The sequence below is a fragment of the Neolamprologus brichardi genome, chromosome 8 (assembly GCF_056152115.1).
Source record: "Neolamprologus brichardi isolate AB-2024 chromosome 8, ASM5615211v1, whole genome shotgun sequence".
Taxonomy (NCBI): domain Eukaryota; kingdom Metazoa; phylum Chordata; class Actinopteri; order Cichliformes; family Cichlidae; genus Neolamprologus; species Neolamprologus brichardi.
Window position 1 is genome coordinate 18,624,289 of NC_142111.1, and position 17,049 is coordinate 18,641,337.

At 40.7% G+C, this 17,049-nt stretch overlaps 1 protein-coding gene across 3 annotated transcripts; it reads right to left on the reverse strand.

Annotated features, from left to right (window-relative positions):
* Positions 1-723: 723 nt before the first annotated feature.
* Positions 724-16,264, reverse strand: ldb3b (LIM domain binding 3b). 3 transcript variants are annotated; one of them, XM_087844745.1, is made up of 10 exons: positions 16,157-16,264; positions 15,603-15,925; positions 12,262-12,413; positions 11,734-11,809; positions 8,104-8,126; positions 5,958-6,155; positions 5,292-5,315; positions 2,997-3,163; positions 2,799-2,835; positions 724-1,351 (listed from the first exon to the last, which is right to left on the reverse strand). In XM_087844745.1, exons 2-10 carry the CDS (start codon positions 15,696-15,698, stop codon positions 1,255-1,257), a joined length of 870 nt encoding a protein of 289 aa, XP_087700871.1. In that variant the 5' UTR covers positions 15,699-15,925; positions 16,157-16,264; the 3' UTR covers positions 724-1,254. The 3 variants fall into 3 exon arrangements, with proteins under 3 accessions (XP_087700871.1, XP_006791076.1, XP_087700872.1); XM_006791013.3 differs by lacking the exon at positions 16,157-16,264 and adding an exon at positions 16,067-16,156; XM_087844746.1 differs by lacking the exon at positions 5,292-5,315.
* Positions 16,265-17,049: the final 785 nt, after the last annotated feature.

Below are 17,049 nucleotides of genomic sequence, written 5' to 3' on the forward strand. Positions count from 1 at the left end.
TGTGACGAGAGTATGCATGCATTTTACTAACCTAAATCCAATAGAACGCCTTATATTTTGGTCCGCCTGACCCCTCCCCCCCAGGTTACACTAAACGCTGTCCAGGAGTTCAGTGAGGCTCTGGAAGGAGAAACCCCAGGAAACCTGTCATCCCATTAGGAGCTGTCACTGTTATGCATGCATATAAGCACATGGGGGCCATACAAACTACTGAGCACCATTTTGAATTGATAATTTTCTTTTCCACAAAAAATATGGTATCCTTTCTTTCCTAACATATTAACCAGTCGATGTCCGTATAGATATCCAGCGAGGTTTCTTTTTCCCATTGAGATCTGCTATGTTTTCAGTGTTTTATTAATTTTTTTTGAGAAGTGAATGTTAGAAAATAAGAAAAAGTTTAATGGCGTTGCCTTAAAATAAAAGCTGAAGATTGTGGCTCCACATGCTGGGTTCATATCTAAGGCTTTGTCAGCCCTGTTATCACAGCTGTGCCTGTGCCAGCGGTGCCACAGGCAAATAAACAATCATCTTATTATCCTGTCAAAAGCTGTTAGATGCTCTTTCGTTTTTTTTGTTTTGTTTTTATCCTGGTTTGCAAAGTCAAAGACTGCTTCTGCTTTCCCATCAGGAACAGAAATGACAGGAAACTCGATTGATGAACGTCTCAATCATAGCACCACACCGTGTTTCCAGCGCTTTACAGCAGTTCATTCAGCCGTATTGTTTTAAGAAAACATTTATTCACATTCATATCAGTGCATTTGTTTTTTTTACATACTGTATTGGTGCATTTAGATACATCTCTATGTGTGCTGCCTCACAAACATGCACATTGTGTTAAAATTCATATGTTTGTTTACGTACTGGTGCATAAAAGAAACATAATTTCTGCATTTTCACTTGAATACTTCATTTTTGTACAATTTCCCTTTCACATAAGAGAGACAGAACCCAAACAAAAAGGAAACAAAGAAAGAAAAACCCAAATGCTAGATCAGGTTTTAGCAGCTGACAGATATATTTGACATTTAACATTTAGCATTCTTACACTAACATTTAGTATCTTTCATCAAACTAATCTGGGCTACAATACTATGTCACATTCCCGAGCAGTTTGCTCCTCCTCTTGCTCCTTATCTCTCTCCATAATTTATCTCTTTTTCCTCCTTTTGTCCATGTCGTCCTTCACATGTTCTCCACCTCCCCCCTCTCTCTCTTTTTCTCTTTCCCTTTGTTTTCACCTTCTCCTCTTTATTCCTGGACATTAAGGATCTGTGCAGACAGTCCATGATGCCAGTTCTTCAGCTTGGCAAAGCGGGGCCCTTTGACCTCCGACTCAAACTTCTCTCTGATGGTAGGGAAAACAATACGTGTGTGTGTGTGTGGGGAAAGAAATTAAATAAATAAATAACACTTTTTAGTTTACGGTTAGGTGCATGCATATTTGGAGAATGACACACTTCTTTATAATTTTTCATCTGTACATCATCAAAGTGTATTATAGAAGAAAAAGCCAGTTTTAAACATAGTGCACCACTTTTCCAAATGGATTACATAGAACCGAGGAAAAAAGTATTTTTCTGTTTTTGCGATTTCCTGCCTCTTTGGAGGTAAAGGAGACCACCCAAACATGAGATATCACTGGGAATGCCAGAATGTCCTCTATTGAGCACACTGAGACTTAGTAGGGTCGCTCAAATAAGTCAAAGGATACAGATTAAAAACAAATGTCCATTACAGAGGACAAAAATGAATAGGCTGGGTCTCAGCAGGATATTGTTTCGATCACTGCCAGGTTTCCATGCTATCAAACTCAATGGCAACATCCTTGCTCTAGTCCAATCATCTTCTTTCCCACTTTCTCTGAGCCAATCAGCCTGCACTCTGCCCCACTCTTGTCACTCAGAGCTTCATTTAAACACTGGTGACAATGAAGATGGAGGCTTAGACTCCAGGGGGTCCTATCCTAATTCCTATCACTGGGAGTCATCAGAGTCTAATCGTCAAATAGATTCATTGTATTCTGTATCTCAGTATCTCTCCTTTCTGAAATAAACTGATGATAGTAAAATGTTTCTTTGGAGGTTGTCAAAAAACAACTCTCAAGATGTACAAGATTAACTTGCACAAGAATGATGGAAGGAGAAGAGTATGAAGAAGGAAAAGAGCAAGTCATGATCTAAAGCATGCCAGCATACTGAAGCATGGGCGTATATAGCTGGCAGCCAGTGGAGCTGGTTCACTAGTATTTATTGCTGATACGTTCCTAATAGAAGCAGCTGAGCGCTCTGCTCAGATTCAACCGAGTGCTGCAAAACTAATCTGACAGTGCAAATGAATAATTAGCTGAGGCAAAATTCAAAATATGATGTTCTAGTGTCAAACTAGGTTATTAGATATAAAAGTTAAGTCAAAGAGACCCATAAAGCAGAAGGAAAGCTGGCTGCAGTAAAGGCCTGGCAGAGCAGGGATTCAAGCAGGGATCCAAGCATTAGAAACTATCCTTCCATTAAAAGTTATGTTGGTTTGTCCAGTTACTTTTGAGCATATGAAAGTGGGTTGCTATGTATAAAAATGGCTGCAATAAACAGTTAATGCAATACTTTTCTTAAACCCTTTTAATTAAAGTTGAAGTATCCAATTAAGTTCAGCTTAGCTTTCTATGTATTTTTCTTTAAGACAAGGTAGCTGATGCCAGTTGATGTAATTTTTCAATTTTGCTAAAGTATCTGAACCTCTCTAATGTCTCCAACTGTCAGTAGACTGGTCACGCACCATTAAAAGACCACTCTTACCTTGACTTCTGCAGGGCTTCCTCATCTGGGTCTTGCACTGCATTGACAGATATAAACAAGAGCATTTAGTAAGATCTCTCAATGAGATGATAACTAATTGAGGATTAGCAAGGAGAAGTATCGGGCACATTCAGGGAGAGGGTATGAAATCATAAAGGATGAAAGGACAAGAAGATAAGGTGGAGTCAGTGTACTGACGGAATTCGGTGCCAGTGATGTGGGCCAGGATCCTGAAGCTTTTAGACTGCAGGTTGGCAGCACGGCGAGCCCAGTCAGTCATGTCCAGGGGCTCTCCTGGCCTGATCACTGCCTGGTACACTGGAGATGCACAATCTACCACAGGCTCCTTGATGGGCAGAACACCACTGCAGGACAAAGAGTTCAGTTAGACGTCATCGGAACAATGATGGATGTTAAGGCCCAACCTTTAAAAGCTGAAACTAGATCATGTATTAAGTGCCCATGATACACTACCACCTAACGATATTAGAGTAGTCGAATATTTGTACACCAAAAACAAATATTGGAACAAAAAGTAAAATTGCCTAAAGCATCACTCTTTTAATTTAGTGTTGTGAAGAATTATTTGCATCCTTCCTAATTTCTTAGTTTTTACATTTAGTTTTGACATATTTCAAATTATCAAACAAATTTTAATACTAGACAAAACCCAGATAAATACAAAATACAGTTATATATCCAAACTTACCAGGCCCTGTATGAAAAACTAATTGCCCCTTGTTAAATCATCAATTAGTGGTAAAGTTGTGAAACTTTTGCCTGCCAAACGTACTACAAGAGTGAATGATGACTCATCCAAGGGGTCATAGAAGAACCCAGAACAACATCTAAAGAACTGCAAGCCTCATGTGTCACAGTTCAGGTCAGTGTTCATGGTTCAACAACAAAAAAAAGAGACTGTAAAAAAATGGCATCCATGGGAGACTTCCAAGGAGAAAATAACAGGTGACAAAAAAGAACACAAAAGCTTTCTGCACATTTGTTAAAAAACATCTTAATGATGCCCAAGACATTTGGGAAAACAATATATGGTCTGATGAGACGAAACGTAAAGTTTTTGCAAGATTTAAGTCCTGTTGCAGCATTTCATAAAAAGAAAATCATGTCAACAGTCAAGCACAGTGGTGGTAGTGTGATAGTCTGGGGCTGATTTGCTGCTTCAGGACTTTGATGACTTGCTTCATCTGATGGAACCATGAACTCTGTTCTCTATGAAAAATCCTAAAGGAGAATATCTGGCCGTCAATTTGGACCCTTAAGCTCAAACGGACTTGGGCTGCAGCAGAACAATGATCCGAAAAATACCAGCAAGTCCACCTCCGAATGGCACAAAAACCCCAAATGGGTTGTGGTGGCCTGAAATACTTTGGCATGATCTTAAACAGGCTATTCATGCTAAAATAAAAAATAAAAAAAAAAGGTAAAACAATTCTGCAAAGAAGAAGAGGCTAAAATTTATGAGAGCCAGAGTGATGTGAAAGTTATCACAAAAAAACTTGATTGCAGTTCTTTCTGCCAAGGGTTTTGCATCATTTCATGTTATCTTTGTCTAGCATTAAAATTTCTTTGATTATCTATTGATTATGTTAGTCTGACTAATATGAAAAAAAAAACCCGAAGATATCTGGAAGGGGGCAAAGACGTTTTCACAGCACTGTATGCATATTTGTATGTGTCTATAATTCTTTGCATTTTAGGAGTTCTTTAAAGTCTCTAATCTCAGTGTGTAACAGACCTGAAACTGGAAAGACCTGCTGAAATCTGCAGTATTTAAAACATGCACTTCACTGCACTACACACCCACTGAAATCCTACTCAGATGCTGTTTAGGTTAAAATATTGAATTTTATACAATCATGGGCATTTATTACATTAAGGTTAATTGTTACATTTTTATAGTTTATGTGTTAATCCATCATATTCAATTCTGTTCTGTTGATCTATAGTTTTACCTTAAGTGCCTGTATTTACTGTCATGTAGTCTTCATGACAGTAAATACTCAGGAGCATGTACACAGCAGTTAGTAAGTGATTCAGTGCGGGTCCGGGCAGTAGAGGTTTTAAAAACCTGTGATACTCAGAACATTCCCATGCCATAAAACTGCATCAGATGAAATCCCATCAGGTTCCCGAAGCTGTGATGATACTGGCTCCTTTTTTCAGAGTATGACTCTAAACTCAACTTGCACTCTCACACTAAGGCCAAAGTACCCACAGGTACTTCCTCACTCATAACCATGACAACCTCATGGTTAGTGTGCATCAAACACTTTGATGTGATGTTTCAGACAAACATGTAAAAACATAAATTCTGTATACAAAGGGACGCTGGAGGATTTTCAGACATTTTTCAGTCGGGCATTAGTTTATGAGACACATGGCACAATGCGCAAGCTATTATTAAGTCGTGAGACGAGAGGAGACGCACGGATGAGGAGAGGCGAGACGGAAAAGCAGCTCTGCTGTACTTACGCCAAGGGGGAGCCTGCCTCTTCACTTCATGTCACAACCAGGAAGGAAGGATGGGGAGGGATGGGTGGAGGACAGCGTGGGTGTGGTTGGTTGGTTGGATGGAATGAGCAGAGGAAAGTGGGTGAAGGCACGGAGGAGTACTCGGCACGGACACAGACAACAAGGAAAAGCCCGGGCATACACTACACCACTATAGACACCCTATTTGTAGCAGCGTAGGCTTAACGTATGCTCAGAAGCTCCACCTTATTTGGAGCTTTTCAGGCAAAAGTTAAAAGGTCAGTTTCATCAACCACTGCTGTTTTATCAGACACACTGGCATCACATAGTGGCAGTGATGCTGTGACCTACTGCGTTATGGCAACAGTAAGATGGGATTCTCATTTATAACTCACAAGTTGACTTGCAAACTACGCTTTGGTGTGTCATTTACACACAGGGGCATATTTTAAACCAATCTGACAATCAACGTAGATTTTAGTGCCTTAATATAACCAGCAAGTGAAGATTAAGTGAATGAATATGGGGTTTTTTGTCATTTGAGTAACTGACCCTTTAATTTCTAAACACGTGGCTTTGTTCAGTCAGTGTGATGTCATCAAATGGTGAGTGCAAAAGAGGTATAAAACACCTGGGGGTGGGATTGGTTTAGTTGTGTGTCCTCACCTGTCGTGTCCCTTTGCCTGTGACTGCCCTGCGATAGCGTCCATGATGGCGTCCTGTGAGTACATGCTGATTGGTGTGTTGTACTGAGCGTGAACGATAGTGGCCTTTCCTCCTGGACCCTTCACTTCAATGGGCTTGTGGGTGGACAGGGCTGAGTCTTTCAAAGCAATGGGGTTGAAGCTGGGGGTGTACTCCACACTGTCAGAGCAGGTGGAAGGGGTGAAAGGTCAGTGGGTAAAAGAAGAAGGTTTCAGGTGTGGGGTGAAGGGTTTAAACATGAGGCGTTAACAGACGGGGATAGGAGAGAGGAACATGAGGGGAACGAAAAGGCAAGGTCAGGGTGTAGTCATGCAATCGGCAGAAAGGGGGGGCTGTTGTACCGCTGTAGTGGTTTGCAAATATATACCACTCTGTACTGTAGCTGTGTCCCAGCTCCAAAACATGGAAAAATGTGTGATTCCAGACTGGATTCGAGCCCCAGACCTTGTTGCTGTAGGGAAGCGGTGCTAACCACTGCACCACCATCCCACATATGTTGACTTACACCATCAAAGTTTGAGATTGTCTACAAAGATCACTTGAAAAGTTCACAATTTATTAACAGTATTTAAGTGCCCATAGACATAGAGACAACCTCACAGGTCTTTCACTTTTAATGCTGAAGCCACAATGAAGTATATTTTAAAATAATCTAGTTGACACAGGGAGCATTGCATCCTGCTGTCACTGTTTGGAAGGGAGATTAGCTGCTGCCTATGTTATATGCTAACTTCTTACAGTGCAATCCAGCTGAAGTCAGAATTTCCAAGTTCAGAAATGGACATTTCACCTGAAACTCTGCCTTAAAATCGGATTTCCAACTTGGAAAGTTGGAGCAACCCCACCATCTCGACTGAAACTATTCTAGATGGCAGCAGCGAATGTAAACAGTAAACTGTATTGTTGTATATTTGTGACTTGCTAAATAAGCCACAGACAGATCACTGACCGGGCTCTATCGATTATGGGCTGCGGTGGCTTTTAAGTGCTTGTCACACATGACAGGCTTTACCTAAGGAGCAAAAAAGTTTTTCTTGATTTTCCAAGTTGAAAATGCTCAAATCAGGAATCACGTTGTTCCAAGCTACAACACCCAACTTTAGAGGGAAACTAAACACAGCATTATTCGTGTACTATGTGCGGCAAATGTTCAGATCCTACTGGATAAATATTTAATACCAGTGAATTAATATTTATTATAATATCTAATATTTGTGGAATTGGGACACAGCATGTCAACGGATACTAAAAGGTCTTTGACATTATCACTTGAACATTTCTAAACTCTCAGCTTTTACTTGACAAACAAACAAGTCCAAAGAAAACCAAACATGCTAATGTTTCAGACACCCAGCAGGCCAAACTGACAGGTCATTACTGGCATGTTTAAAATGATGCACTCAGTTATACTGATATAGACATAGTACTGCAAATACATAACATATCTGTTATGAATTTCACACACAGTAAAACTGATTAAAAGGACCAGCAGAAGTGGAAATGCAGGTAAATGTCTCAGTACATTATGAGTTGAGTGCTGATGCTGGAATGCCGGCAGCCTTAAACAATTTCCTTTGGGATCAATAAAATTAATGAAATGAAATGAAAATGAAATAATTATTTATGGGAGAAATAAAAATGTGTCAGCGCTTAAATTTACAGGCTGTTTTGGTTTCTTTGTCTCAAAATGTAAGTAACGTTGGAACTCGTCTCTTGGCTACAATGTAATCTTGGCAGGTATGTTACATTTTTATGATAAAGTAAATGGCAACAGAGCTGTCAGATAACCAAAGTGAAGAACGATGCACAGTCATTTCTTGTGACATGGAGAAAAGTAGAGATTCTGGCCAAAGTCACCAAAGCAATGTGGTAGTTTGCCATTTTCCACTTCTGGGGACCAGATGATTTTAACATGACTTGAATTTTTAGCTTGTGAACGCCACGCTTAGTGCAGCCCAACAGCTACAAGGAAGCTTTAGTTCAACCACAAACACACAAATCCCACAACTTCACACCAACGTTACGAGTGGATGATCGAAAATTGCTAATACTGCTGCGCTTCACTTCATGCACATGAAATGCTGTAAAAATAAATTAAGGTACTGACTTTGCAGCTGTGTTTGCAATAACCTGAAACACACCAGAGGAACCGACACACAAAGAGAGACAAATAGACAAAAGGAGGGAATGTGGTGAATCACTACAGGTATTTTTTGTGCATAACAATAGCCCTATGTGCGTTGCAGGAAACCATCCGGCTACAGTGCTCATGTGTAATCCCATGTACTGGTCTGAATAGCAGCCTTTTTTCCATCACTGGGATATTTCCCTGCTACCCCTGAAACCTCAGGAGTGACTGACAGGAGCAGAAGTGTTTCAGTCACATGACACAGGACGGCAGGGATGTAGACACATTTAGCGCAGAACAGACAAAAATATACACAACTACACAAAACAGAACGCAAACCACCCGCTCAACTTATGTCAGAACAGCAGACATTACAGATAGATGAACACAGGCTGGCACAGACAAGTTACTGCAGATGCTTCTTATTTCTAACCCTGCATATGGAAATATTTATGTTGGTTTCACTTTAGCTTTTGCCAAGAATCTATCTCATGTATAAAAGGTTACACTCTGGGCTCTTAAAACCTGCTAAAACAGGAGTTTGTAAAGTTTCACACAAATTCACCTTCATAAATCTGCATCAGGTCTTCACATTTCACTCTTATTCTCAGGGTTACTTGGAACAAATGGTGGTTTTCAGTGTTATTTAATTTTAATATGGGCACAAGACAAGGCTAATGATATGGCAATAGTTCAGTCTGTCCATCCATCCATGCATCTAGCTTATTAACCGCTAATAAATTCAGTGTAGCAGAGGAGACTGGGGCCTATCCCAGACACAGTTATGTAGTTTTATTAAATGTTCACCTACTGCAGAGGTCACAGCTTGAATGTGCTTTGAGTTTGTGAGTATTTGTGAGTTCTGTTGCTGTTTTCAAAATAAACTGAGAGGAAAATCGAGTGCCTGATAGTTTTAATGACCTACACATAGTGCAGCATAACCAATATCGTGTGAGATTTTAAGCCTGAATGATTTCAATCTTCAGAGAGACTGACTTCCTCTTATGCGAGGAATCACTGCCAACTTCATATTGTCAGTGTAAATGTGTTCAATTCCACGCTGCCACAGTGGTGAGACACATAAATGTTTGTCTCTAGAGTACATGGATGTGTTCAGGGTACAGTAAAGTGAAACATATCACGTATTGGGCATCTCTCTATAGACGGGGGTGTCCTTTCTCATGTTTGGCCTTCAGGGGATTCAGGATGATGGTGTGTAACCAGAGCGGAACATTCCATAACTGTGTACAACAGCTGCTCGTCCTCTCCGAGTGTGTGTGTGTGTGTCTGTGTCCGCATGTGCTCAGTGAGGTGGGGCTGCTGGCATGACGCTGCCGTCATCGTCCTGTGCTCTGCGTGGAGCACGTTTTTCTGACACCTGACTTCCCATTGGCTGTTACTGTAAGGGCTCAGCAGAGGGGAAACAGATTAGGGGGAGACTGATACCTGGCTGCGATATGTCAGAGGCCAAACACGTTACACCCTTAATTAAACTCTACAAGTATTCCATGACTGAGACTTCACGCAAACACATGCCATCATTCTGAGAAGAGACCGCTCAACAGCGGCCATAATTCAACTCCCACCAGACTCCAGGTATGGGAACTTCCAGATCAAGTATGCAACATGAATATGACTTTAAGGACACCAAAAAAGAAGGAAAAGAAGAAGAAGAAGAAGAAAGAAATGGAGCCAACCTGAGCTTTGTTAGGTGGAAATATGAGTTGAAGAAAGTGCTGTTTTTCTGGTATCTGTTTAGGAAGTATATATAAGAATGTGCAGAATGTGTTATATTATGTTTTGTCCAAAAAATATATTATGTAGCCCAATAATGCACTGTGAACATAGAAGAAAAATTATTATTATAGTGGCATTTTCCCTCGACGTTGAAGCTAATTTTGAGTCAATCCCTTGGTTTTCTATGGAGCTGAAAATCACCCTGTATAAGGACGTCTTTCATTACATGAATATCAACTCTAAAATTTCAACTCTAAAGTTATATTCTCAAAAGCACAATGCTGCAATAAATGACCACTATTACACTGAATAATTCAGTGATAACAGCACAATACGGCAGAAAGGATTAGTCAGTTACAGGTTATTAAATATGTGATCCACTGAAAAACATTGTTGCTATTTTAGGGGTGAAAAACCAAAACAGTTTTACAAATTCTGACTTTAATTTTTAATGAATGTTTCTGCATTTTTTCCCTTTGAATTGTTTTCTATTAAGCAAAATAAATGTTATTGGTTTGTTTTCTGAATCTAAACACACAGATGGCCAGAAGGCAAAAACAAAGATATAAAAAGCAACAAAAAACAACAAAATTAATACCTAATTATTTAGATCTATTGAATAAAACACCTTTTGTTTTTTGGTTTTTTGAAACCTTTTGCTATAATTGCAGAGCTTTTACCTTCACATCAGCGACACTCACAAAAACAGCACGTCTCTGCTTCAAACAAGAATAAAACCTTTGTTGTGGGCTTTGCATTCCCATGTGTGCGGTAAGAGGGATGCATTTCCCAGATGATGAAAGCTTCAAAAAAAACAACTTGGGGAGCCGAAACAGCAAAAAGACTTCTTTGGTGACGATGTTGCTGATGGCAGCATCATTTCACTGGCTTTATGTTTTCATCTTGAAGAGTCAGTTTTTGTTCTGAGATATTTAAATGTAGTACTGAGATAATGTGACCTTTAGTAAAGATGCTCCAAATATCCTCAAATGATCCTGCGCTCCTCCCGTTCTGTTACCTGGATGCAGGCCAGGTGCATTTGTATGCACGCTCCTAAAATAGTGCCACGTGTGAGAGGTTATGCGTACTGGAATAGCAGTGGAAAGTTCTGAGAACATTTTCTGTTAATCTTTGGTTAAATGAGGGAGGTGTGGCTTCATTCCTTGGGTGAGCTCTGTTTGGCTCTCCCCCCAGATTAGTTATCTTCTTCTCTCCGTATTATTTAACCGGTGGTTAAAGTGTGCTAACCTACCCCAGCGATGAAACTCTTCTGGCCGATGCTGATCCCTCGCCTATTTTGCCCTGCATATCAATCATTTCTCTGAGAGTTTCGGGGGAGTAAAGGCCTATTGGGGAATTGTACTGCCCCCGTTGGCTTGGTGGAGATCTTGAAGCTGGGAAGAGATTTCTTTTGCAGGGTTTTTTGTCCAGGAGGATTCCACAAGACTCTTGATCCTTCTTTTGAACTTCTCCTGCAAAATGTTCCTCTTGTAATGCCTTAAAAATGGGAGAATGTCAAGATAGATGGATATATAGAGATGGAAAATGAATCTTTTAAATTAAACCAAAGCTAGCAGCTTGTTTAGCAGTTGTTCTGTTGGTGTTTTGTTTTTCTTTTGCTGACCTCTGACCTCCCTGTAGTGATTCCCCTTCAGTTGCACTGTGAATATTTTACACTAGAGGGCAGCAGGTCACTGCCTGATGGCACCATTATAAAATAGTTAATCATATTCTTACAAACACGTATAAGACGAGGATACGGAACACATTTAGCAACACACAGGATTTAACAGACAACATATATGATATTCAGTAGGTCTGCATGTGTCATTTGGGTATGTTTTTTTTATGATAGAGCGGCTGTGTTTATACCTTCTGGTGAGGGATGACTGGCATAGGTGAGTCCATCCTTGGAGTTGCCGTGGGAACTGGGGCTGGGCGTCTTGATCTGTAGATTATACAGCAAAAAAATAAAAAATTCTGTTCAGGGAGAAAAAGTCAGATGTGTTTTCCTCATGTCAATTTTTTTGGTGTTAGAGCTGCAGAATCAGCCAGTTTTTCATATGTGTAACTAGAAGTTGGAAAAATCTCATGTGCTCACCTTTAGTCTAAATGGAAACTGTGTAGGCGGATTGAAGAGACTCTCATAAAATTAAACTGATTTGAACTGAGTGTGTACATAAAGGGGTTTCACGGTTACAGAGCCAATCCCGGCCAGTTTACTCAAGTGTGAAGTGGAACCTTAATTTTCTGAAGTATCACTTTCATCACTTTGTCCTCCTCCTTAAACACCCAAATTGACATGGCAAATCCAACTCAAGTACCTTAAAAGTTTCTTCTTCATCATCTACTTTTGTTTGTGGGGGTGGGTGTTAAGATATAAGTGTGCTGCTTGTTTACTTCTGCATTGAGAGGGTGAGTTTGGTGGTGGCAGACTTGATCTTGTTCTGGGCCTCCAGGTGCGTCATCCCCTCGGTGCTGACCCCATCAATAGCTGAGATGATGTCACCCTGGGTCAAGCTGCCTCCCGCTGCCTTGCTGCCCGGAGTTATCTAAGGAAAGGGTCAGCAGAGCAGGTCACGCTAGAGCCACTGATACACCTTCCTCAGACAACTGACAAACATATGCAGTTACACTTAGTACAAATTGACCTGCATTTAAGAAAGTTACAAACACAAGATACGATTCAAACAGTTTGTTCATCTGCCTGCTAATGTTGGCCTTAAACCGCCCAGCCGACGTGTTACTTCCGCTTCCACTGTAGCTGCTCTTTTCACTCAGTTATTAACGCTGTGTGTGTAGCGGCACAGTAAATAAGCCTTAAAGTTAGTGGAGAGAAAAGCCGATGAAGCAAACTAAAGTAATCCTTCAGCTCTGGAGATGAGTTATGTTAACTGACAGAGCGTAACCAGCTGTTATCTACGAGTCTAATGAGTGTCAACAGCAGAGAAAAAACAGTGAAATAAAAGCAGCAACATTTCAGAGCCACAAAGTGTGCAGAATACTTTCATTCCTGACACTGAACTTATTTCATTGACATGTCTCATGTCGGTTAGAGAACACAGAACAAGAGAGAAAGGGAAGAGGGTCCTCAACAGAGGGATGGGAAGATTTTCTTGAATTTGAATGACAAGAAAAAAGATTTTATTCTTCATATTATGTAAAGCATTACATCACTTTTCTTTGTCGCTGTCAGTTATCCTTCATGTATGACCTTCAACTCAGTATTCCTACTTCTAGCTGTGCAACAAAGCCTCGTTTTAGCTGTTAAACTACACAGAGAGGAGGTTTAAGTGAGCTCAGCGCTCTGGGTTATACAGTATTGGGTCTAGGCTTACAGGCAACTCGTTAAAGAGTTAAAAATAAGCGATGCTCCTGATGCCAGTGATTGACCCCTGTGAGCCCCCTCTCTATCTCTCAAACACACACACTGACACACACACACACATACAGACACACACCTGCTACTGACATTCATGCAAAACTTCCTTGATTGTTCTTTTTTTCTGTTTATTTTAATCATAACCTCTACAAACTCACTACAAATCATTTTCTTCCCCAAGATTTGATCACATTATCATTGGTCTGCTGTGTCATGTCTTTATTTCCTCTTTACGTCTGCTTTTTCTGCTTTAATGTTTCCATTTCATTCTTTGTGTGTGCGTGTGTGCAAGAGGCCAGAAAAGCAAGGTGAAGAAGAAGTAATATTTCTGCTGCCTCAGTTCAGCGAAGCGCACGACACCACCCAAACAATTCATCATGCATTTTTTCCTTAGATATAACACGTTCATCCTTCAAAATAAGAGTCTTTAAAATGAACGGTGAATAATTCATGTGGAAAAAAATGTTACTTGCATGTTTTATACAGCATGCCAGACTGCACCGAATCAATTAGTTGGACAAATATTAGGCATAATGTTGCTATTGTTAGGTTATTTTTTCCACATGCGCTAACGAGAGATGCTTTCGCGGTGAGAGATGTTTTCATTCCTTTAGAAATATTTCAGTCTCAAGAGAGCATGCAAATAGACCGGAGTGGTGTGGGTGAAACTCTGAGAGAGTCAAGTTTTTAAAACAATTTCAGCTATGGCAAGCACAATGAGAACATTTTAACATCAATATATTTAATTAATAACAATAGCTATATAAATAAATATCACTTTTAGTGGCAAGTGCTTTGGCTTGGATAACAAGAAGTAAGGAATCCAATGTCTTCATTCCTCTTTCTTTTTATTAGTTCTCGGCAAAAGTCCGAAATCCAAACCTCTGCAGTGTTACGTCAAACTGTAATGTCACCCTGAGCTGACATGTCAAGCTGCAGTGTTTTATGTTAACTTGTCAGGACCAATCACAGGTAACCTGAACAAATCCAATGATACAATCTTACCCTGGACACAGATCAAAGCTCCCCTCGTCTGCCTAAGACGGGGATCAAAAGACAATGAAGTAACAGATGTCTGGATCAATATAACAGAGCCTGATTGCCAGCTGAGCATCAATCAGGCCTGAAGAATGAAGGGCTCGAGGTGGGAGGGGAGCAGAGATTACTCTCAGGCAAGCATCCACCTCATTCCTACTTTTCTCTGTTATTTCCTAAATCGACCCCCTGCCCATCTGTTTCTCCACAGGAGCAGCTCCAAACGAGGAAACTGAAACTCACCACGAGAAAGCTTACTAAAGGTAACACAAGCTGCCGTTAGCTTCCTCGCAATGCTCGCTGCTTTCCTGTCCCATTCCCAACCATCCATCCACCTCACCCCTAATGCTATTTAAAGGGAATGCTGTAAATACACCCCCAGTGGTGCCTGCCAGAGAATGAGAAAGGGAGAAAGTCTCTCTGTTGAACACTAAGTGGTTATTTCCTTCCTTTTAACTTGGATTTTAGATTTTGCTTTGTTTTTTTAAGAAAATTATGCTTGTTATAAGTTCTTATAAAACTTTTTAAACTTTTATTTTAAATAATTTAGTAACAGTTTTGACAGTTAAAATAATCAAATCAGTATCAATAACTTCAATAGTCACTTCTTTAACTAATGACTTGGATAAGGAAAAAAGGGATTAATCAAGATGAAATGTAGGCATTCTTGAAAATTAGCTGAAGTGTGCCAGCAGCACTCAGATAGGTCAGGCAGCAGTGAAACTGTTCCCATCTTTCCACTGCTGCTGTTCTCAAAGTCTCCATGGAGGTTACATCGGAGGCTCCCTACCATCACCGCTTACAGCAACATTACATAACCAAAGCACACACACAAACCACACCTGCTCACACAGATATACAGTATGCGCGTACACAAACACAAGCTAGATGTCAAGCATAGTTAGAGCAGGAAAAAATAATCTGTGCTGCGTAATAAAAGATTTTTAGGCTTTTTAGGTTACATTTAAGGGTTTAAGGGCACTTTATTAAACAGTTGAAGAATGTGCTGTGTGATTGGTTTTCTGCTGACACAGCAACAAATAAATAAAATGATGCTTACTAAGTTATCCAAGCAGGGAAAGGTTACAGAGGTTTTGTTTGAGGGTGTTAATCAATTGCTTACAGTATTGCGAACTGTGTATTTTGTGTTTTATCACCACTGAATTATTCAATTTGCTCTAAGCAGTGCACACAGTCTGAGATGTCTGAAGAAGTTTTGGTTTCCCTTTCCAAGCTAATTACAGGCTGTCCCGTTAGTGTCACATTTCTCATTACTTTCTCTTTATGTTGCACAACAAATCTGTGAGGGTCGCTCTGTCCTTACCCTGGAGATGGTGAGGGGCATGTTGAAGTCTTTTCCTCCCTGTAGTCTGAAGCCCCACGGAGCAGGGCCATTCAGACTCACTGTGTATGTACTCATCTTCGGCTAAATGTCAACACTCCTCCTGCAAACAACTCCTGCTGGCTGCGCGGTTTCCCCTCCTGTGTGCTGTGCCCTTGTTCTCCGTCCTACCCCTGCTATCCTTTTGTCCCGCTCGGTGCCTCGGTCGTTGCTCTTACCTCCGTTGGCCCTGGCTTCACAACCCTTCTGCTCCCAGCTCTCAGGACAAACACCCTGGGGTGGGTGGGTCAGGTGCTGTGGAACCACTGAGATACACAAATGGAGACACACACACACGCATACGTTTGTGCACAAAGACACACACACGTGCAGATAGGTACACACACAGAAGAGAGTGCAGAGTCGGGCTGAGCTACTGCAGAAAACAGTAAAGTCTGACTTCTTACCCCGAAATCAAAAACTATCAATAACACTCAAATGCAAAGTGGCAAAAATGAACATTTAAGTTAGTATTAATGTGGAGAAGAGTTTCTTGCCTGTAGGGTTGCTGAGGGTAAGGGACAGACAGCCTAAGAATAGCTGAGAGAGCCAGAGACACAGGGGCCCTGGCCCGTATAAGGCCTGTAACACGAAGCCCCAGAATGCTTCACTGCCGATTCATATCGCCAATATAGACCCCTCTTACTGCAACACATTCTCTCTCTCTTTCTGCCTCTCTTTGGCTCTCTCTCTCTCAGTGCTATGAGTACGTGCCGCTTGCACTCTATTGTCTGTAATCAGTGTCTGTGGGCTGATGTCATTCGCCTTTCAGGCTCTCAGTCTTTCATTTTGTTTGAGAGAGGAAACAACAAATTACCAAAGGCCAATTTTCTAGCATCACACCCACCCAGCTGATTAAGTTGCCAACACTATCTCTGTGTGTTTGTGTGTGTGTGATACGGAGCAATTTAATTCACAACCAAACACAAACAACAGACGTAGGCATTGTTAAATAGGTCGTGACAGACTGCGTGTTTTTCTAATTTCACATACCACATCCCATTATTTTTGTGAATCAGTTCTGAGTCACACACTTTCAAACTGGCAGCGTTTTTGCAGTGGTGTGAGACTAAACACCTGGTTTCATGTGCATGTGGTGTGAAAAACAGCAATAAGTAAAGTTGAGCCAGCGTGGCAAATCTACTCCTCGAGGCAGTGCTCAGCGGTGATTATGGATTCACCTTGATGATACTCGAGGGCGCAAATCTGTCAAACATTTTTGACACCACTTGATTAAATCATATTTCTTAGTCATGTATGTGGCGTGGTCACATATTGGGCTTCTCTGATAGAATTAGAGCACAATCACGCCAGATTTTAATCTATCCCAGACACCTGTCCAAAAAAGAGAAACAAGATATTTGAAAACAACTGAAAGTTTTGGGCTCAC